This window comes from Rhipicephalus sanguineus, chromosome 8 (assembly GCF_013339695.2).
Source record: "Rhipicephalus sanguineus isolate Rsan-2018 chromosome 8, BIME_Rsan_1.4, whole genome shotgun sequence".
In the NCBI taxonomy this organism is placed as follows: domain Eukaryota; kingdom Metazoa; phylum Arthropoda; class Arachnida; order Ixodida; family Ixodidae; genus Rhipicephalus; species Rhipicephalus sanguineus.
Genome location: NC_051183.1, coordinates 16982134 through 17005571, shown reverse-complemented (window position 1 = coordinate 17005571; position 23438 = coordinate 16982134). Strand labels below are relative to the sequence as shown.

Sequence of the window (23438 nt, the reverse complement as noted above, 5' to 3'; positions counted from 1 at the left end):
GATGTTTTTCGAGAAAGTGTTTTTCAATAAATTGTAGACAACATGAGTACTGTTCTTCTAGGACGTTTTTGTATCTCGAGTAAGTGCGCTTCTTTGTACACTATAAAGGCTTTTACAAACGTGTTGGGTTGTTCTTGGTCTAGATAAGACGGCAGCGGCTAAAATTGTGGTGGTAGTTATAAAATTTACGCTGAAAACCCTCATTCGCTTAGAAACTCCTATGCTTGGAAGTTAAGCGCAATGTAGACAGCTCAAATATAGACCGAAAATCGATTCTTAGCCAATCAATGAACAACGCACGCGGGCCAATGCACACAGACAACCTTATGCATATCCACCTGAGTAGTCCGCAATTGAGATGCGCGAACGTCGAATGAATGAATGATAAATGTTTCAGTTTGCCACTAGTAAAATAAGAAAGTTGCCGCGCAGTTGCCGCGAGCAACTGCGCAGTGGTCCGCAGCGTTATGCCGTGGCAGCAGACGACGCGCCGATAGTGGCGCAACACGGGACTGCAGCGCCGCTAGTTCTCGCGACCGCCGTTCGGACCACCCTCCTCCGCTGGCGGAGATACGGAGCTTTGAAACTGAGTTTGTTCTAGTAACGTTGATTTGGTGTGCACGATATATGGTGTCTCATCCATATAAACACCGAAAGTGGTGTCCCAACCACATCTACTCCATCTGTGGCATTTTACACGGTTCTGATAGTATGCTACACATACGATGTCTCATCCTTGTCTACACGATATGCGGTGTACAACCACAGTTACACCGTCTGTGGTGTCAACACAGTTATGCTGGTACACACCATATGGTGGAAGTCTCTGCCTTTTCAAAAATAAACCAGGCTGCATTCTCTTAAACACACTTTCAACTATTCTAACCGCAATAGGTTGCAGAAAGCTACTGTCATGCTTACGTCCAATACAGATGCTCTCACATTGGTATTTGCTGCACGAAACAATGTTACAATGACACATGCATGGCATATAGCTAGCTGCGTATTTACAGGTCTCAAAATTAAACCCTCAGACTTTTTTTCATGCTTATGCTGCCAGATAAATGCACTTGCTTTAGCACAGCAATTGTGACAGACCAGAGCAAGGTTGCCACCCATTGCTATGATCTGGTGTACATCTGCTGGTAAAACTTCGTACCCTAATGAATTGATCTGGAGATCTAGTGATCGGAATCTTTTTTTTTTAGCTGTAAATGCAGCATTTCCAAAGCTGGTAGCTGTCATGACAACGGTACCACCTGTGTCAAAAGTCAACAGACCACTGCACATGTGGCCACAAATAGGAGCTCTGTAACAAGTCTTCTACAACACTTGATTCAATCTGAATATGCAGGCCGTGGAAATTGCTCCATTTTACTCCATATTTGGAGTACCATTCGTTATGTATGAGCACTGCATTACTTATCAAGTCTTTTGGTGATGGCTCCTGGAAAACTCTTTACAGACACACGAAATATAGTATGCACTGCAGGCGAGCACTTAATTTCATTACTCTCGTGCTCTTTATGTTTTCATATTTGTGTGCATTAAAACGAAAGCATGAAGTTCACCAGAAAGTGTGAACTATCTAGAGCAAATTTTTTAACACAATGGTTGTGCACAAAATTGAAGGTAGCGTGTATGCTGTATTTTATGACTGACATCCTTTCCAGAAAATGTGTTGAAATGTTGCCTGCATGTTGCAGTCGCATATAAAAACAAAAACTGCAGTTGCTGCATCGCTTCTGGCCTGCCTTCAAATATGATGATGGCAGTCACGAGATAGCAATGGAACATATTTCTCTGTATGTTACTATGCTTGTGCATTTTTTGTGCTTGGTATTTTTGGCTGAAAATTCACAAATCCTTGCCAGTGATATTTCACTCTATGAAGGCTCATTCCAAAAGGGACTTGTTTGTTTTCACACTTATGCAGTGATGCAGTTTAATATTGCGATAGTTAATTTCAAATTTCTTCTCCAACTTTTAAAACAGGGAGCATGCTACCCTTCTTTCATTTGTGACAAAAATCGGGTGCACATCAGAATTGTGAAGATGATCAGGTAGGTGGTCCAAACATTTTCAATGCGTATTGCCACACGAGAGGCTTCATTGTCATGACAAGCTGTTCAGTGATTCGAATGTCAATTTGTGTCTGTTAGCATTGAGGCAGCTTTTCTCAGCCATCACAAGAGCATGTAAGCAAAGCACATGCATGACGTATCGAGCATCGACGTGCACGAAATGAGTGTGCCATTCAAAGTGTGCCACTCACCACTCGTGCTTACTTCAAAGCAAGAGCTCAGTGCTACATCTCGGAAACAGTGAGCAGCTCAAGAACTAACGTGACAGTACAGTTAAAGCTGGCTCCCAGAGTGGAGCGCAGTGTCCCAGGAGAAGAGTGCAGAAGCGTGCTCACTGTGCTTCTGGAAAACTTCACATCATCCAATGGGCAGGGTCACTTGTACAGCAGCACCTGGGATTGTTCTTGTGTCACACTGTCAACATGGAAGTTTATCACCATGCTTGTGGCAATCTGCACATGCCTGAGAGGCCCCTCGTCACATATCAAAATCCTTACCAACAGTGCTGCAGTGGCTTGTCTTGTCCAAGCTGTCGTGATGATTAGCCTCCAGTTAGCGGCAATGCAGAACACGTACATGCACATCATCAGCTTGGCTACAGACCAATACGTGCGCATATCCTGAGACGCACCCACCATTCAGCACAGCACGGGCACCGCGTTGCTGTTGTGGCGCGTTTTGCGCACACTGTCGTCATGATGGTGCGCGCCCGGGTTGGCCGAGTTGGACAGTGCGGCCGTGCGATCGAAGTCGATGGTCGCGTAGCCCTCGGGCGTGCGTATGGGTGACGTCGGCTGCGAGCCAGGCACTAGGGTTGCAACACCGGCTGCAGCGGTGCCACCCGGTGCCGCCGCCGTTGCGCCCACCGCGGGTGCTGCCGTTGCCACGGGTGACACGGCACTAGTGCTCGAGTCGCTTTGATGGTCCAGATCGAGCACTACGTAGTTGACTTCGTCCACCGATCCGCCATTATTTACGAGGCCAGCTGCTGCTGCTGCTGTTGAAGACGACACTGCCATCGGGGGAACGGTTCGCTCGGGGGATGCCGGGCAACTCAGGTTCGCGTACGAGTGCGTCTGTAGTGGCTGTTGGTGCTGTTGCTGCTGATTCAAGGGCATGGGGTTCACGTTAACGTAAAAGTGGTTGCTGTCTCTCGGCTTGACGCCCGCCTCCTGCCTGAGCAGGTCGTCTAGCTTGGCATAGTTGGTGTTGATGTCAACGCAGGGTGGCGGATGTGGCTGGCCACACTGGGCACACGAGTTGACGTAGGAATGCTGGGGCAGGTTTTGCGACATCGCGCCGGGCGTCGTAATGGCGGCTGCATTTGACTGTGTCGAGGTGGGAGGCCGCAGCGAACCCAGGGAGATGGGTTCGAGGTAGCCCGACGAGTCAACTGTGGGACCGTTGCTGATCGGCGGGGGAAAGACGATGTCATTCCTCTGGCTCGTGAGCGGGACCACGCTCGAGGGTGGAACCGTCTGCTGCTGGTCGGGGACGGTCGCCGAACTGCTGATGGTCGTTGTCATGGCGGACGCAGCACCCGAGTTTTGGATGCACTCCTGCAAGCAAATAGACGGAACAGATGTAGCTCTGCACCTCAAAGAACGTTAAGCATGGAGCCTAGCAAAATATATAAAGAAGTCAGGAGAGCTTACCCTATCAGGAAAATGGGGGGCAAGCAAAGCTTGGCATGTGCATGTGTCTGGCGTACTGCTTTTCTTTCTTTCTATGACATTGCGCAATGCTTCCTCCTAACTGTTTCTTTCCTTCATGCTGAAAAGTGGACTTTGATCCACGTGCTTTAGCAGCGCAGCGCTTCAGTTGCTGCAGGCAACGACGACGGTCATGAGTTCACATCTGGGCAACAATGGCCAGATGGAACAACATGAAATGGCAAGACGCCTCAATAAAAGATCAGACTGCCATATTAGAAACAGCTGATCGCCAACAAGCCCACGATCAAGAGAGCAGCAATTATTGGAAAACGGCAAATGCACGTACGCACGTGACCGGTGCACCTTGAAGGACTGCACTTCTGTGCACTCGCCGACGCAGGGATTTTCGTATACGACGCTGGGTTTTTTTGTGTGCGGCGCAACCACTGAAATCTGCGAGTTATAACGAGCTTCGCTTGTAGAGGATGCTAAAAGAGAGTTGAAATTTCAAGGGTCATGGCTGCAGGTACCTCCCAGTCAATCTGGCTAGTTGTCTTTACTGTGCTTTCCCTTCGTGCCATAGCTCTGTGGGAACTTTCCTGCAACTGCTAATCGGCAATACACTGATGCCATGTTGCCGCTGCTGGATGAAGCGGCAACATGGCATGCGACACATGAGCAACTGCACCTTGTAGAATTAGTAAGACTGCATCGTCTTCATGGTTAACCTGCATTTAAAACTACATGGCACACGCCAGCACCGGTGTCAATCATCCATCCAAGTTCATACCACCACTGATGGCCCGAGTCTCCTACGATATACCATGAGTGGGTTACAGTTACATCTCGAGATTTAATGAACATAATGTGTTATGAAATTGTCGGATGTAATGAACTTAGGGCTAAAGTGTTTCTTGGCAATATTATTAATGTAACAATACATGTAATACAATACGATGTTACAAATATTGGGTAAATGAAGGCATTTTTGTTCTGGATTTGGCTCACAGTGAGGCACAACTGTATATACAACCTCCAAGGCAGTTCACTGTCACCATTTCCAGGCTCAGCATTCCTTAGTTGACGTGAAAATTACAGATGGGAAACCAAGGTTTTGATGTAAACGAGTAAAGCTTCACTTTGAAATAAAACACTATTGGTATAACAAAGAACGAGCAATGGTTTACCTGCAGGGCGTTGAAGAGTGCCTCCGCGCGGTGGCACTTGAAGGCATAGATGCCCGAGCCCGTGGGGCATCGACGGCCACTCTCAAAGGAGAAGAGGTGCGCGTCGAAGCCGTAGCGCCGCAGGCCACGCAGGGGCCACCGCACCGGTGGCCGACCACGCTGGTACAGCACCAGGTCGTTCGCATTCACCTCAATCTTGCCCGGGCTCACCTCGGCGCCCTGCTCGTCCAGGTTCCACACCTGCACCGGCGTTGCACCGATCTGTCTTTGCCGTACTTTGTAGCACGTAACGGGTGTGGGAATGCCCTCAGAACTTTTATACCCTATGTGCATTCCCCTGTGGCCGGAGATCCGGTGGCCATGGAAGCAGCAGCACTTTTATCGACATCTTGTTTTTCATCACCTTTATTTGTTGTACACCCACAGATAAATTAATGTCCGAGCAAATTAGAAAAAAAAAATCACCGGCCAAGCTCCTTGTACAGATGGTTAACCAGCAACTTGAAACGTGTGGCCCCAATGTTCACCATGAACTGGGATTTATTGACGTGTCCTCTGTTGTAGCTTTTGATTTCTCTATCACCACATTTTAGAGATTGGTGCTTCAAAGTTTGGCTTTGGTGCCTTTAGCTCAAATAATACTAAAGACACCTAAATGAATTTATTGGTAGTGGTTCATGCTGCGGTGGGTATCATCCCTAACTTTATATGCTGACAAAACCTTAAGAGAAACTATTGCAAGCGTGGAGACCTTTTGAGGTAGCGTATGCTAACGCTGCTTCCTGAATAGGGTTTTTGCGCACTCACAGAATCACAGACCACCACATTTTTCGATCTCCTACCGATATACAGCTTTGCTGTGAAAATATTGTCATGCTATCATTGTTGAGGGGCCAGCATACATTCACTATTTGTGGACTGAAGCCACTTCTCACGAAACATGCATACTACGCACATAAAACTCCTAGAAAACTTATCTAAATGACATGTTGGTATATTACAAACACGAGATAAACATTTGAGGCAAAAGGCTCTTAAAGATATTGCGAAAATGTCTACTTTAAAAGCATATTTAAATATGGCTGTTTTTCGCTGAGAATCCTTTCTCGGATACCTCTAAGAGCACGTAAAATAAAGCCATTCTCACCTGAAACGTCCGCTCCCGACGACTCCTGTCTCCGCCGACACTTGACAAGGCCGAAACGCAGCTCCCCATGTCAGCAGGTGCTGCCAAACAGTTTTTCTTTCCGCCCCAATTGTCTCAAGTGGTCTGGGCTTCGGCTAACGTTGATGCCGTCTCAAGAACCACATTATCTGCAAAAAACAAATGAAACAAAGATAATCAGTATAATGTGCAACAATAAAACTTGTTGCTGGGCGAGTTGGTTCATACTTGGAAGGTAAATTGGTAGTGCAAATTGTAACCAAGGTCACAGTAAGAAAGAAAGAAAAAAATTTGTGCTTGTCTGTGTTTTTTCTTACTGTGTCCTTGTGTACAATTTGTGCATACCAATTTACCTTCCAAATAATGTGCAACGTATGCATACTACTACACACAGTGACACAGCCGTAGCGTTTTTCTTGCGGTGCCTACACTGGTTCATGACAGTTTGTGCGTGTATATGCGTGTGTGCGAGTACGCGCCATATGCAAGATATTTTGTAAGTGATGGTGGCCACTCGGGAATGGTGTTGGTCTCGGGTTCGACCCCTGTATCAGGACTAATTTTTGTTCAATTACGAAGCTTTTTTTGGAGAAGCCCATCAGGGTTTTCCTTTGTCAATTGGTGCTACACTTTTGGGGATGGCAATTTTTCATTTCCCAAGGTAGTTCAAAAGTTTTTGCGCATTTTTCATTTTCATATAAGTAAGTATATCTTCAGTTCAAGTTTAGCACTGCGTCCTGTCTGTTTCCTTTGCCTTGTCCTTCGTTCTTTTTTTGCGCTAATTAGATATGTCTCATCAGCAGTTCATACCAACTAGCCCAACTCTCATACATATGTTAAACTTTTTTGTTTAGGTGCATACATGAAAAATGCGAGACACATGTGTGCTTGGGTTTATCTTTGTGTGTGTGTGTGTGTGTGTGTGTGTGTGTGTGTGTGTGTGTGTGTGCGTGCGTGCGTGTGTGTGTGTGTGTGTGTGTGTGTGTGTGTGTGTGTGTGTGTGTGTGTGTGTGTGTGTGTGTGTGTGTGTGTGTGTGTGTGTGTGTGTGTGTGTGTGTGTGTGTGTGTGTGTGTGCGCGTAGCGTGGCACGCCCATGTACACTCCTTCAAGAACTTAACGAAAATGCGCAAGCGCAATACAGACAACAGGTTTGGCCCGAGAAAGCAGCAACAGCCGGTTCCACGCCGCGAAAACCGTCGGACAGCGAAGCTGCAAGCGCGCGAGTGTATTTGATTGGCCAGCCAGATCACGTGGTGTCGTAAGTCTGCCGTCAATCATATCGGGCATCATCATCGTCATCATTTGGTTTCATAATGGTTCGTACATTTCTTTATTCACTCCCTCTCTGGTCACGTGACCTCGGTGACGACGACGGCACAAAGTAGAATAACACAGCTCGCTGTAAAATGAAATGACGTCTACTGCAGTTGCAATTACGCCGCAATGACGTCACGCATGCCTCCCGAGTCGCGGCTCACAGGAAGCGCAACAGGGCGAGTGACACATTCTCATTCGTAGCTCCACATTTTCGACCCTAACTCATATGTAGTGCAAACAAAAGAACGGCGATCGCCGGATCAAGTTTTTTTGCGCGCCGGAAATAGATGATAAGGGTCCGCAAACGGGAGGAGAATGGCTTTTCTAGCGGTCATCCGGCGGCTCTTTTGAAAAAGGCACGGAAGAGGGCGTGCTCGGCGACACACCTCTCCAAGAATAACAACAACCACTTTGGGCGCTATGTGGAGTGCCTGGATGACGCACACACACAAAGACGAGCGCTGAGAGAAACCATGCATACTGGCCCACAAGGCTTGCATGCGCCGCATTCCGAAGCCACTTCTGCTGATCGACTGACCCCACATATTCGAACGTACCAAGCGTGCGTTGACATGAATTTTAAATGTTTTCGGAGTGTTGCACTAAATAAAGACACTGGTGTCGAGAACCCTAAAAGGAGTATCTCGTGGTGCTTGGTAGTGCATTTAATATACTTTTAATATAAAAAAACACAGTTTCGTTTCGATATCGAAGGAAAACCAAAACTGAAATCAGCTGCGCTGGGAAATTTCGTTTATTAGAGTCGGAATGAGCAGGCGTGCGCGATACTTGTGCCCGTACGTATCGTAACAGTCGCAAGACAGTTATCAGTATGTGCAATATATGCATATACCACGATATGCAGTATCCCGTCTATTCACAAGCACGAGTCCATATTTGAATTCGTGAACATGGGGAGTAGCTGGAGGCGACGTTTTGACAAGCGGTCTTGTCTTCTTGAAGGCTGCAGCATAACGAGAACTCCTGAAGAAAAGTCCGCTTGTCGAAAAGTCGGCATTTCACCTGATCTCTCCAAGCTTCCGTCTTCCCCTGAACTTCTGCCTTTTTTCGTATCAAGCCGACACTACTAGCGGAGTAACGCGAATGTGCGGCGTAGCCTTCGCTCCACTGCCAAGATGAGCAGTCCCCGACGAGTACAGCTAGTGTCGTCATACATTGCCTATAATGATTAATGTCTGTCGTGTTGGCTATATATTGTTCTCATTCAGTCTACATCTATAGCGATTATTTTAGCTAATTCTGCCTGATCTATTTCCTCTTTCGATTTCTCATCTGGTCACGCACGGCTCAGGTGTGCTGGCTAGAACACGTTGTCAAATGAAGAAAAAGAAAGAAATTGGAGGGGGGGGGGGAGGGGGGTAGTCTTTTCTTGCAGCGGCTGCGAAACAACGCGCTCACGCCGAGAGGGCCGTGGTCCGGCCCCGCGACTCCCGCCTTTCCAACTTCCGGTGGCATGCACGACGGCAGGCCGGCACTTCCTGCGCGGCCACTTCCGGTGTGCGCCGATGCGTGAAACGCTCACGACGTTCACCTTTGCGATTGCGCAGACGCCGTGTCGAACCCCTAGCAAGGCGAGCCGAGAACACAAGCCCCACTTGTCCGTCGCCTTGGCAACGAAGCGTGACGCGCATGCGCGGAACGACTGTATCTCGTTTTCGCCCTGCCGCGCGTCGTCACACTTTTCATTAAGAAGCATTATAAATACATCGAATCTTCTTTAACCTTATCTTCCCGAAAAACGAGCGTTCGTTAAGGTAGCCCGGCGGGAACCTTAGACCTAGGATCCTAGGTGTCGAAGCGTCGCAAGAAAAGAATGCTACATTATGGTAGCGCAATCATTAAAACCGCGGAAGGGGGGGGGGGGGTGCATTGTTTCCAAAAGAGGTGTGTAGGGAAATCTCTGCACATTGGTGCCCCGGGAGTAAAACGCTCAGACGAATGCATCAACACGTGCACCGCTTTCAACAACAACCTTCAGCAACCAATCACGCTGACACATAACTTGTCGTACACTAGCGGAAACTGGCGGAAACACCTACATATATCAGGGGCACGTTATGGACAATGTTCTGTTATGCACTTCAATGCGCACATGACATTACCTGCAGCAATAAAAATATTGCGCGCGCACGTACGCACGCACGAACACACACAAGCTGTCCCTTGGTGGCACCCGAATCACATTCGCGTGAACGCCCTATAGCAGCCCCTGATTGGCTGTCCACACGACTTCCAATTCCACTGCCACCGACGTTATTGTGAAACAAAGTATATACACGTCGTCGGGGTATGCCGCAAGTTGGGATATGCCATCCGTCCCGTCACGCCGCCTGTATAGTCATGTCGATGTAATTGCTGCGGCGGAAGAAGGGAACGCGGCCCACGAGCCTGACCCCGTTATGGTAGGGTGAACGCGACGACACAATTAAGGAGGCGCGCATATACGAGTCATGTACACACGCATTCACACAAAGTGAAACGGGGAACGAAGCGAAAATGGCAACGAAAACATAGATATAGGATTATAAAAGTGGCTTGCCTGCTCGGCGATTGATATGATGCGCGGTTGAATTAACACCGCGCGCGTTAATTCATATATATATATATATATATATATATATATATATATATATATATATATATATATATATATATATATATATATATATATATATATATATATACATATATATATATATATATATATATATATATATATATATAGTAGTGGGAAAAGAATCACGCGGACCCCGATAGAACAAGGAATGAAGAAAGAAACTACGACTTTCGTTGGTTTGGCACTGTATATTTTCACTAACGTTTCGTCTGGTGGACCAGACTTTGTCAAAGTAACAAGTACATATATATATATATATATATATATATATATATATATATATATATATATATATATATACTTCGTATGCCGACTACTCCATCGGCGTGTATACACCCGATCATCGTCGGGCAGCACGTGCTGCCTGCGAGGCGGTGATCCAGAGGAGCGGGGGCAACATATTGCCCCCCCCCCCCTCCTTTCCACACACGCGCACGCGCAGAGATCAAACATCACACAGTCAATAAAACCTGGAGGGCAGTGATCGCGTTGACGTGGCCGCGCGCGCGCTATGTATTTGACGCGTGCTGAGGTCAGGCTCGTTTACTGCGGCAGGAGACGGCACAGTCTGTCGCGAAAGTTTACGGGACAATTAAGTATCTCGGCACCGAAGTAGACATAAAAGCCGAACGGTACGACATATATACATCGTTATCATCATCATTTAATAGCCCTTAAGGGCCAGCTGTTGGGGTATTAGAAGGGGGGAGCATACACAAGAAAAAGGAACGTTCAAACACTCATGAATTATAAGTAAATACAATAAAAGTGATATTTAGAAGGGAACGAGGTGAAATACTAAGACAGTCAAAATACACAAGTAGTACAGGAACAACAATGCACTCAATGTAAACACACACACACACACACACACACACACACACACACACACACACACACACACACACACACACACACACACACACACACACACACACACACAATACGCAACGCATATTAGCACTCAATAGCACTAATCATCAGTACTAATCGTTCATTGTCTGTCATTGTCTTCCATTAGCGGTAAACACAAACCATTCCAAATTCATGTTCTGCTCAGTGCATCAGTGACCGAAAGAAATGGTGCGTCCCATGTACATGAAGTAATCAGGCTTTATATATGACGAAATCGCTACAGAACACGCGTGCGTGCATCTGGAGTCCGACTGAAGACACGTTAAGCGGCTAACGCGGGCTCCGCGCAAGCCATTTGCGTTTGAAGTGGTCTTTCCTCGAAATCCTTGCAGCTCGTCCAAACAAACGGGGGCTGCGCGTCTAATGCAGCGTCGGCACACAGTCGTCGGAAACAGCTAGAGAGGCATTTGACCCGTTGCTACACTTTTCATGGATTTTTTTCTTTCTTGTTTGCTTTAGACATTATACGCAGAACAGCAGAACTCACAGGGTCCCTTCTGCACTCGCCTAAGACGAGTCGAAGGCGAAAGCCATCTTCTTCTTCTCTTTCTTCAGTCGATGTATTGATGCTCCCCACTCATCCTTCTCCGAAAGCGTGGTGGTTGCACTGCCTCCAAGATCGGAGGCGTTGCAAGCTTTCCGCATCTCACGTGGTTTCGCAGTGCTTTAGTGATCGGCCCACCTTTGACCAAGCAACGATGCCATGTGATGACGTCGTGATGTGACGGATTGTGGCGTCATAGTTACGCCACAGACATTGACAATCTGTGGCGTCATGATGACGTCATATGGTGCCGTCATCAGGCGACGATGATTTTTTTGCGTCACTCGTGTTGACGCCGGCGACGCGGGACGCCGACGGCGCTCAATTTTCGCGTATGATAAGGCATCTAAGGCTTTCGCCTTAAAAATCCGTTTTTCTCTTCAGCGTCCCTTTAGCGCGACGGCCGAAACTGGCGAAGCACTGGAGATGGTCCGGCTGGCGTGCCCTGCTGACATTCATCAACGAGGGTTGTTGTCATTTAGTTGGGCGGGGCTGGCAAGGCGGCCTCTTCCGCGGAAAGGGACAGGAAAGAGAGAGCGCCGTAACAACGTACGTTACACTCTCTCGGCGAGCTTTTCGCGGAATCCGCGGAAAAAGTGGGCGCTAGCGGCCTTTCTGCTGCAGGGACTTTATTCTGCTGGTCGAGAGCCCGCGTTTCTTTCTCTCTCTCTCTCTTTTTTTTTTTTTTGTACGTTCCGGCGTTCGCTGTGGCGCTCTTCGCGGGAGGCATTGTGCGGTAGAACCTGCTTTCGTACGTTTAAAAAAAAATCAGCCAGTACCACGCCGTGAAAACCGTCGGACTGCGAAGTTGTGAGCGCGCGAGTGCACGTGATCGAGCATCGTCATCGTCATCATTTCGTTTCATTTATTTCTCTATCCAGTCTCCCTTCTGGTCACGTGACCTGCGTGACTACTACTACTACAACAACAACTACTACTACTACTACTACTACTACTACTACTACTACTACTACTACTACTACTACTACTACTACTACTGCTGCTGCTGCTGATGCTGCTGTTGCTGCTGCTACTAATGCTTCTACTTACGACGACAACGGCACAGGGTGTAAAAAAAGAGGTCGGGAAAAACGTACTATCCGGGAAGTAATATCCGAATTCTTTGAGACATCGCGCAGTTCCGCTTGGTATCGACATCGCGAACGTTGGCACCGGGAAAATGTACGAAATGGGAAAGGTATTTAGAGCAAAGGAAGAAAAAGCGCGATTAGAACGAGGACAACAGTGGAACTAGGACAACGGGACAAGCGCTGGACAAGCGCGGGAGACGGGAACGTTATCAACGATTTTATACAGCTTTGTTGCCTATTGAAAAAAAAATCCTTAAAAAATCACTTTTAACCGAATCCGTGAAAACTTCAAAAAAAAAAGGAAAAAAAGGAGGAAGGGGGATTCAAGATTTCATTACAAAGGCCTTTTCAGCCTTTGTACCTTTTTGGTCAACAAGACAAGCAAAATGTATTTAAGAAGCGCATTCGTGCACCCACGCTGAGCACACAACAACAGCATTGAATTTTACAACAGAGCTGTTATGCTCGAGGTTTCACGTGTGGCGTATAGAGAAAACTATCATCATCATGAACTGGCACGCGCTCTTTTCGTCCTCTTCTTACTCTTCTGCTTCGTTGCCAGAACGCGTGTATCGGTTTGTCCGGCGTGGGATGCAACAACTCTGAATGGGCGAGAGAATGAGTACAGAGAGAGAGAAAGGGAAGAAAGGAAAATATAAAAAGATAATAAATAGAGAGAGAGAGAAAGCGATAGAAACAGACACAAAAAAAAGAGGAAAGAAATTAAGGCCGCTTCGAACTAGAGGTGCCAAGCCTGAAGGAAGTGCGGAGTTGGGCAGCCTTTTTTTTTATCTCTTCGGTTTTCTCTTTCTTTCCTCCTCTCTTTCTTTGTTTTTCTCTTTTCCGGTGTGTTTCTTCTGTCTTTTTCTCTCTCTTTATTTCAACTTATTTCTTGCTCTCTCTTTATATATTTCTTTCTCTTTCTTGCTCTTTCTATTATTTCCCCTTTCTCTCTCTCTCTCTCTTTCTCGCTTGCTTCCTTTATTTCTTTCTATTTTTATATGTGGTTTTGCCTGCGTTGCGCCAAGCGACGGCAGCGGACCTAGCCGTTCGGGTGAGATCGTTTATATTAAAAAGTACTTAACTTTAATCAGAAGCGTTATCCACTCTGGCGGACCACTTAGTGCCTTATTACATCTCGCATTAAAATCACCTCTTCCAAAAAATAACGGTTTGCCGGAAAAACTTTCAAACGCGCATGTCTGACTACCATTCCTGTACGCCAGACACTATGCATGTACATGAGCATAAACATATCGCATGGCGCTTCATCGCCTACCTTGCGTGGCAAGTAGCGGATTCCGCAATGAATTAGTTTAGATTGATAAAGTGTGCTCGGAGAACTCTTGTGTAGTTTATTTCACCACCATAGGTTTATTATTAGCGGAGAAAACCAAGTTCAAAGTTTCATTTTTTAAATTTCGCGCCGAAATTTGTAATTCGTGACGTAAAAGACTTCAAAGAGCATTTAACGTATTTTGGCGCCACTGGCTCGACGAAATTTCCACAAATTCGTTTTGTCAAGTCTCTGGCCCCCTCAGAGGACAATGTACTTCGATTTAACCGATTAGGAACTACGTAGGCCAAAGCAGGCGCCGTCAAAAATGTGACGTCACGGCAAATGGTGCGGAAATTCCAAGGTGGCGTCGCCACCTGTATTTTCTTTTTGCGCGTTTTCTCGCTTATTAAGCGTCTTCGCGCAGAAAGCGTGGTGTTTTTGGTATCGTGGAAGACCACTTTACTAATGCGAGAAAAATTGTTTTGCTCTTTAGTGTCCCTTTAAAGGCAGGTCTTTCTTTCAACGTCCGTTGAAGCACATCCCAGAGAAAAATCGCGTCATGAGTCTAGGAACATGTGATCGATACTTTCCGGTTTTCTACAAGCAAGACAGTTAACCGACCAAGCAACAAAAATGCATTTGCTCTATAGCCATGGCTTTGTAGGTGCCCGTGTGCAGTTGAAAAAAGAAATGTTTCATTGACGGTTTCACCGGCATTCGTTTTACCCGCTTGAGGGCATCACGTTCAGGGCCTAAGCGACACAATCCACGATACAAAGGAACTGGGAAAAAACATCAAGCTATACAAACGTTTGCGTGTCATATCTGATAACTACTGAAAGGAAAGTCTTGCCTTAAGAATCTCCACTGCGGCTACAACTTCACGTAAGAAGGCGGACAACTTCGGTGTCCTCAAAGAATATACGTTGAGATTACGTAGTCTTGCAGTGAATCTCGTAATCGACACGGCGTGCCTCTTCTCTTCACCGACTGCTCGTCTGGTGGGCGTCTCACCCAACCAAAGCCCTTATCATCGCTCCGCGATATCTTTCCGTATCTATAGCTTCGCCTTTACTTCCTTTATTTCCTTCTTGAACAGGCCAGGATTGCTACCCTCGGCAACGTTAATACTAATGACTCACAGTGCGACATGCAATGTTTGCGGCACCGAAGAAAACCAGTTGCTGTCCTCGATTTGCCTCGGAGAGACAAATACTTTCCAACGCACTGCGACGACGGGACGATCGGCCACTATCCGTGCAGGTGCGTCACACCGTCCCCGTCTCTCGTCGGCTCAAGAGGTAGTGATGGCACTGTTGTGCTTTTTTGGGACGACAGGATTGTGCGAACGCCTCCAACTTGTGGTGCAGTCCCTCATGCTGCAATGAATTCAATGTTGTTTTCTTCTTTTTCCTCCCTCTCTCATCTTTCTATTCCCTAATCCGCCAAGGTAGGGTAGTGAACCGGAAGCGTTTCCGGTTAACCTCCCTGCCCTTTATGTTTCCTTCCTCCTCCTCCTGCAGTATTGATTTTTTAGAGTTGCCTTGTTTTTCAATGAAAAATTTTGGGTGCCTTTTTGAACAAACAGGTAAGGCTATAACACTTGGAAACATTCAATTTCTCCATTTTTTGAAGTTTCGTGGCATTTCAATACAATAAACATTGGGGGCCTTTCTGGCAAGAAATACTGCATTTTTCGATGTCTTAAAGTTGCCTTGTTTTTTGATAAAATAAATTTTGGATTCCTTTTTGACCGAGCAGGTAAGGCAGTAGCCCTTTGAAAATATTGAGTATTTTTGACGAAAATAGTAATCCAATATCCTTCGGAAATCTGGAATTTTTCGATTTTTTGCAGTTTTCTCGCATTTTGATGGAATCCATTTTTTTAATGTTTCTGGCGAAAACGGTAAGCCTACAGCCTTTGGAAAACTCGGATATTTCGATTTTTTGAAGCTTTCTCCCATTCTCATCAAATCGATTTTTCCAGCGCTTCTGAAGATTCCAAAGGCTTATTGTTTTCGTCAGTTTTTCGGTATTCTGAAGATTCATCCAAATTGTAAAAAAAAAAATGCCGGGTAATTACCGACCGTTTTTTCAATTTCTTGAAAGTGATAACCCCTATAGCCTTACCTTTTCCTTAAGAATTCCACTTTGCTTGTGAAGTGATGCGCGTGCGGAGGCCTAGACATAGAAACTCAGCATTAATTTCAATTACGAACCAAAGGAATGTGCATACCAATTTGAAAACACTGTTCGCTGTGCTGTTCCAGTAGCCGAGGGTTAAAGTGTTCGCTTCGTAACCGAGGGACGTGGTCCGAATCCCGCTGTTGGACTTGTTTTCAAAAACGCTTGGTTAGCAGCCTTCAGAATTCTTAATGCGTTTTTAAAGACGTTTTGTCACAATTTGATATAATTGATATACGGGCGAGCCAAAATGGCAAGCCTTTGCCAAAATATCCTTTGAAAATTCTGATTTTTTTTTGTTTCCTCGCATTTTGATAAAATTTATTCATTGACGGTTTTCGACCGAAAGAATAAAAACTTATACCCTTCGGAAATCTTGAAGTTTTCGATTTATTGAAAATGATATCCTTATAGACATACCTTTGATTTAAATTCCACCTGAATGTGCGTACTGATGCGTGTATATGGAAGCTCAGACATGGAAGCAGCATTGAATTTCAGTTATCGGCTAAACGAATGTGCAGACCAATTTGAAAACGCTGTTTGCTGTGGCGTTCCAGTAGCCGAGGAGTAAAGTGTTGGCTTCGTAACCGGGAGGACAGTGGTTCGAATCCGGCTGTCGGCCTCGTTTCAAGCAAAGATTGTTTAAAGTTCTTATTTTTTCGATTTCGTAAAGCTTTGTCGCACTTTGATAAAATTCATATAGAGCATTTTACATCGATGTTCCCACCACAGCGGTAGCAAAATGGTTGAGCGTCCGCTTCCAATGTGGGAGGTACCGGGTTCGATACCCAGTGCCGGCCGGAGGCCACCGGTTTCAAAGGCAGAGGAGCACCCGAACCTGGCGCTCGGTTACTTATGGGTACGCACCTCAACGGGACCTCCGTTAAAATAAGGTACGGGCGGGCTTCGTGGTGGTGCTACGGCAGTACGATGCATAAATCGCTCGGGGGGCACACCCCTTTGTGGGAACCACGGCGTGGGACCGCCTGGCCTTTCGGCCCCTTCCGGTCCCATGTCGTCTGTTGCGTGCCCCCTACTTTTATTTAAAAAGAAAAACGACGTTTTGTTATTTTATTTAAAAAAGACGCCCATTAAACCTTTAAGCCTATCAGGCCACCTTAATGTTTTTAACAGTCGTTCTCCGTATTACTTTTGTCTAGGTTCACAAATTATGTGCGAGCACGTACACTTGAACTTTGGTAGCAAGTTCACGGTATAACTTCCTGTGTCTGAGCAATGCCAGCTCTGTCATTCGAACCATCAACCTTTTGTTTATGAACTGGGCACCATACTCACTCAGCTACCGGCACGGCACAGGATGCATTGTTTAGAAGTTGTTCAGTGTACTAGTGAGCTCAGGTTTTAAAAAAAGGAAAGTGAATCAGCATGTTTCAGCCTGGGTAACCACATAGCCGTACGGCTAGTTTGTTTTTTCCAGCAACACCGGCCCCGTGATTCGAACCACCGCCCATTCGGTTACGAGCCGGACACCTTACCGACTAGGCTACTGCAACGGAGCTGACAAGAGAGTTTTTAAAGTGCGTCTGCAGATTATGCACATTAAATATTAAAAATTCAAGATTTCCAAAGGCTTGCTATTTCGGCCAGGAATACTAAAAAATTCGTTTTAACAAAATGCGAAGAAACTTCAAACAATCGAAAAATGCAAGATTTCCAAAGGCTTGCCATTTCGGCCAGGAATGGTAAAAAGAATCCATTTTATCGAAATGCGAAGAAACTTCAAACAATCGAAAAATTCAAGATTTCCAAAGGCTATAGGCTTGCCATTTCGGCCAGGAATGGTAAAAAGAATCCATTTTATCGAAATGCGAAGAAACTTCAATCAATCGAAAAATGCAAGATTTCCAAAGGCTTGCCATTTCGGCCAGGAATGGTAAAAAGAATCCATTTTATCGAAATGCGAAGAAACTTCAAACAATCGAAAAATTCAAGATTTCCAAAGGCTATAGGCTTGCCATTTCGGCCAGGAATGGTAAAAAGAATCCATTTCATCGAAATGCGAGGAAACTTCAAACAATCGAAAAAATTCAAGATTTCCAAAGGCTTGCCATTTCGGCCAGGAATGGTAAAAAGAATCCATTTTATCGAAATGCGAAGAAACTTCAATCAATCGAAAAATGCAAGATGTCCAAAGGCTTGCAATTTCGGCTAGGAATGGTAAAAAGAATCCATTTTATCGAAATGCGAAAAAACTTCAAACAATCGAAAAATTCAAGATTTCCAAAGGCTATAGGCTTGCCATTCGGCCAGGAATGGTAAAAAGAATCAATTTTATCGAAATGCGAAGAAACTTCAAACAATCGAAAAATGCAAGATTTCCAAAGGCTATAGGCTTGCCATTTCGGCCAGGAATGGTAAAAAGAATCCATTTTATCGAAATGCGAAGAAACTTCAAACAATCGAAAAAGTCAAGATTTCCAAAGGCTATGGAATTTCGCTTGCCATTTCGGCCACGAATGGAAAAAAGAATCCATTTTATCGAAATGCGAAGAAACTTCAAACAATCGAAAAAGTCAAGATTTCCAAAGGCTATGGAATTTCGCTTGCCATTTCGGCGAGGAATGGTAAAAAAAATCAATTTTATCGAAATGCGACATGTCTAGCCAAGTCTAGTCATATTGAGTACCACTAGCAAAAACAGCATCTTTAGCAAAATCTCGGCATTACTAGCACAACTTAGCTAGGTCGAACACTAGCTCCGCTGATGGTTCCAGCCTTGCGCCACTAGGGCGAGCTGCGCTTTTTTTTTTTTGTTATGTTGTAACCGAGTATACAATAAAACCACATGCGCTTGCGCATCATTTAGGCTTAGACTCGGAGAAAAGATCGTGAGTAGTTTCTAAATTCGTAAGCATTTCAATGCCGACGCGACGGGGCGGGTTCGTCTGTGCGCCTCTCTGCTACGTTAGAGAAAGCGCTATTAAGCAATAAGTTTATTAAGCAACCAAAAATTTCTTCGCGGTGGTGAGTTCGAACAAAAGACCCCACGATCCGCAGACGAGTGCCTTAACCACTGGGCTGAAGAGCCATGCTTGCGGAAGGTGAATAGAGGGTGCCTAAAAAAAAAAATGTGCCCGAAAATCCTGAAAAACAAGGGAATTTTTTCTGTTGCGGTAGACACCTTAAGATGGCTAGTGAAATCAATTACAGCGGTAATTAAAGATGTTAACTTACCTTACTGATTAGCAGAGACAGACGGTTGGGTATAACGGGACAATTCAGTGGGCCGTTGCAGAGGTCACGATGACGTCTCATGGTGACGTCACCACATGATTTTTTTTTTTTTTTGCAACACTTTCCGAGCGCTGCGTGTTGTTCTGTGCTCAATGATGCACGAGGCGTTCATAAGCATAACTCAATACGACGCGGATGGAAGTTACAACGTACGCACGCTCTCAAAATGCGAATATATCCGAATCGTATGAATGAACGCAGTAGTACTCACTGTGCAAAAAACAAAAAAATAGACTTTTCATGAAAGTTTCGTTGAATGCCTTGGCACTGGAATAAAAACCATCCCCAGGACAAGATGTAAAATCGAAATGCAGGATTGCACACATCAGGGAAATCCCGACTTTGTGAAAGTTTGACGCCGAGCGTTTCTGTAGTCGCAAAAAGCGCCCTATTGTGGGGCCGTTCCAAAGGTGCTGCTACCTGAAATAAAACTCTATACGCTTCTGCATCACAAAGGAGTTTATGTGTGACTTTTTATTTTATATCTGTGTAACTTGTCCTGAAACTATCCGGAGCTTTTAAGTGCGTAGCACTTTAGGGCTTGTCGTCCATTCACTGTCTCATGTCGCATCGTCACGCAGTGGTCAATGCAGTCAAAACAGGGCTCAAACAAGGCTAAAAGTGCTCAAAACCAGTGCAGAATAAACTCCCAGGGTCTAAAATAATATAAACTACAAAAATAAGCAAGAATTAATTGCAATAATTCACCCAAGATCGCGAAAGACGCTCCTGAAGCATCCGGCTGATACGCGCGCCGCGGGAGAGAGGGCGCCACCGCCTCGACAAGCGCGGGATTGCCAAGGGAATCGCTGAGTTACCCATGCTACGAGCTTGGGTAACACCAAGACCTACACAAGAACGACATTTTTTTTTTAAATTTTACATTTCAGTAACTTGTTCTGAAACTATATCCGAATTCGTTTTTCTTAGTTCCGTGTGAGGCAGTGCAAAGGGAACAACACCCTATAGTCGGTTAATACAATTTCGGATAAATACAAGCTCCAGCCCATTGAACTGTGGCGCGCCTGCTATTCATCGGTGTAAGATAGTCGTGTAGGTGGTTTCCTTTCCAACCGTAGGTACGTCTCAAGTAATACGCATATTAAGAATTAAGTTCGTCGTCGCTACTTAAATTATTGAGCTTCGCTAAGCTAATGATGTCGGAATCTTTGCTGACATTTACCAGGAAGTTCAATTTGTATGCTGAAAACCAGCGACAAGAACATGAGTCTAAATGGTGGAAGTCACCTACCTACTTGGCGCGCTTGTAAGACGTTTGAAGCCATCGAAATGACCGAATGCCATGCATCTATGAAAATTCTCCGGGTGGGAACAACGACTGCTGTGAGCGGAGCCTACAATTATTCTTACTATGACTATACATGTGCGAGAGCTTACAGTAAGTACTGTGACTTTCCCGCGCCCCGTCGGTGTTGTGGCATTCAAAAAATTAAAACGAAATATTCGGAGTGACGATTGCGACCACAATGTGTTGAATCAGGTCTGCGGGTAGACGGCGTTTTGCTGTATAACAGTAAGAGCGACTGAACTACGATAACGGTGTCAGAGACGGCAGCACTTAGTTCGTTGTGACGTGTATATACGAGCGAAATAATTGACGCCACATTCTTCACTTTGCCCATCTCGAATGAAATTGGTACCGACGAGACATATTCAGCCAAATGCGCTCGTATCCATTACAGTATTGTCCCGCTCCGCGTGCGGGTCGGACAAGCGAAAGCGCCCACATTCATCAGAAGCCCGGGGTAGAAAAATAGAAGTGAACTCTCTTCGCTGTCCTCTTGTTTTGTTTGCTTTTTTTTACTGCTTTTGCGTGCGCGATAAGCTCTCTGCAGCGGCTGAAAGGGAGTCGCGACTCGCAGTTTTCGAGCAGGGAGACTCGGCCGCGACGGATTCCTACGAACCCCAACGTTAATTTGCGCCTCACAAAACAGCGCGCACACAATACTGACATCGTGCGCCGTTTCAGAGTTCCCTGTCTGAGGTTCGAACCGCTAGACAATGCCGCGAGTCCGCGCTAAAAGATCTCTTATTAGTCAAGATAGGAGAGCTAGGAGGCCTCCGCGAAATCGCTCTTGTTTCGAAACATTCGGGAAAGACAGAAAACCACGGATCGGCATTCTAGCCTGAACTGCGCAAAACATAGCTTGCAGAAGCCCGGCCGACAACGACAGTACCTTACGTGAGTGGTACACTCGACACATTTAGCGTTCGATCTTGAGGTCGCATTGCAATCCCTTCACCACCGCCTCGGCACGTAGTGGGGTGACAGTCGCACGTCAGGACAGGCACACTCCCTGAACCACCCTGCTAGATTCAAGCTCGGCTAGAAATGCGCGTTTCATCACGCCAAACGCGCTAGACCTAAATCCTCGACCGCTGCTGGGGAGCTTTCCGAGGCCCGCAGCACGGGCAGGCAGACTAGGTGAAAGTCGGGGAAAGCTTGTTCTCTTACCGTTCATTCCGAGCGTTCGTTGGCAACGGTGCATGTCATGGAGGGCGACTTCGTGGTTTCAAGGCGGCGACTCGTCAACGCAGTTCAGTTCAGCAGCACGGCGACTTGAACGCGACGACGCAAACCGGCGATCCTTCGGTGCGACGACGTTGCGGGCACTGCGACAGCGGTCGCGGCGCCAGCCTACAAGCCAACGAAGACTCGGCGGCAGCGGCGTACTGCCAGTACTGCTGCTCAGCTACCCGCGACATTTTTTTTTTTTTGTTGTTGTTTTTGCGATTATTCGGAGCCTCTCTTTCGCTCCCCTCACGGTCTTTCTCTCACTCTCTATCTTATATTGTCTTAGCGAACCCTCGCCTTAGACAGTAGTGCGCGCTGGAGTCAGTAATGACGGAGGATGAATCCTCTCCTAAGCCTCTCCTCCTCAGGAGGAGGGTGAGGAGGTCGGGAAGCCAGGGAGAAGCTAGCCTCCCTTTGTGTTTGTTCTTTATCTCGACCGTTCGCTGGCCCCACCACTCAGAGTTCTTTCCCTGGCCGCTTTTGAATGTAAATAGAGTGAGTACCCAAGCGTGATGCAAATAGCATGGTTTTAAAGCTTCGCATCGCTGCTATGATGCCCGAAACCGTAAAAACGAGAAACTGAAATCCGCTGAAATGGCTGAGAAAGAGCGAGCAGCCAACAAAAGAAGAGAGTGGCACAACACTACGTCAGCAGTGACGTACGGAGCGACGTTGGTACCAACGTCATCCGCCTCGCGTGCGGGAGAAGTTAGGTGGCGTCATCTGTGAATGACAAATGAAGGCTCTGAAGCTTCCTCCGAGATCGGCAATCAGGCGCGTGTTTTAAAGGCGCTATTTCGAACAGTCCCTACATTCCTCATGAAATAGCACCATACAACCTAAGAAAAAATACAAACAGAAATACAACCTAAGAAAGAACGTTAGCCCCGCCGACAGAATCGCGGCGCGCCTGCCCTGCACCTGTGAAATGAAGTAGTGCTAGATGGTTTCCGCTCAAACCGTAAGTTAGAGCTAAAGGTTCGTCGTTACTACCTAAAGCATTACGTTCGGCTGAGCAGCGATGCCAGAGTCCCTAAGGAGATTTACCGGGACGTTCAAGTTTCTGCCCTAAAGCTAGCGACGCAAACGTGGGTCTGCATGGGAAAGTCAGCTATTTGAAATGGTCGTTGAGTGCTTGACGTCACGAGAATGAGTAAGCGCTATTGGACGGACCACGTATGCAATTTCTTTGTGGGAGGGACATCGATGGCTGTGCGTGGAGCTGACATTTTTTCTTAGGTTGTAACTGAGTATGCAACTTGTCAGCGAAGGCTCCCTGGGCGTCGCCATAATCCCCTCTGTGCTGTTATTAATATGCGTAATCCCTCAGAAATGCACTGCCGAGGCTGTGACGTCAGCATAGGCGTGCGCACAAGAGGGGCAGGAGGGGGGGGGGCGAAGTCTGCCCCTTACTTTTACTCAGTCGGACCTGTCCCGGCATGGCCACATTGGTTTTGGCGATAATGGCCCATGACATGTCCAAGAGCTGTTTGCATCTTTACTCCAGGAAGGCGAAGGACCAAAGGCAGGCCGTTGTGTGAAGCACGTCATCACTTCATTCTCATGTTTTCATCCATTGTTGAG

General features: G+C 46.3%; 1 protein-coding gene across 1 annotated transcript; it reads right to left on the bottom strand.

Moving 5' to 3' along the window:
- Window positions 1-615: 615 nt before the first annotated feature.
- LOC119401467 (fibroblast growth factor receptor substrate 3) lies at window positions 616-22058 on the bottom strand. The gene is made up of 4 exons (XM_037668298.2): window positions 21795-22058; window positions 6074-6240; window positions 4927-5166; window positions 616-3643 (listed from the first exon to the last, which is right to left on the bottom strand). The coding sequence occupies exons 2-4, from the start codon at window positions 6140-6142 to the stop codon at window positions 2723-2725; spliced, it is 1230 nt and encodes a 409-aa protein (XP_037524226.1). The 5' UTR covers window positions 6143-6240; window positions 21795-22058; the 3' UTR covers window positions 616-2722.
- Between the last annotated feature and the right edge of the window lie 1380 nt (window positions 22059-23438).

Excerpts from the sequence above, each read along its gene's own strand:
- LOC119401467 (XM_037668298.2), bottom strand. The coding sequence starts at position 6,142 with ATGGGGAGCTGCGTTTCGGCCTTGTCAAGTGTCGGCGGAGACAGGAGT. Across the intron at positions 5,167-6,073 it reads GTCGGGAGCGGACGTTTCAG|GTGTGGAACCTGGACGAGCA; the intron begins GTGAGAATGGCT and ends ACGCCGGTGCAG. Across the intron at positions 3,644-4,926 it reads CACTCTTCAACGCCCTGCAG|GAGTGCATCCAAAACTCGGG; the intron begins GTAAACCATTGC and ends ATTTGCTTGCAG.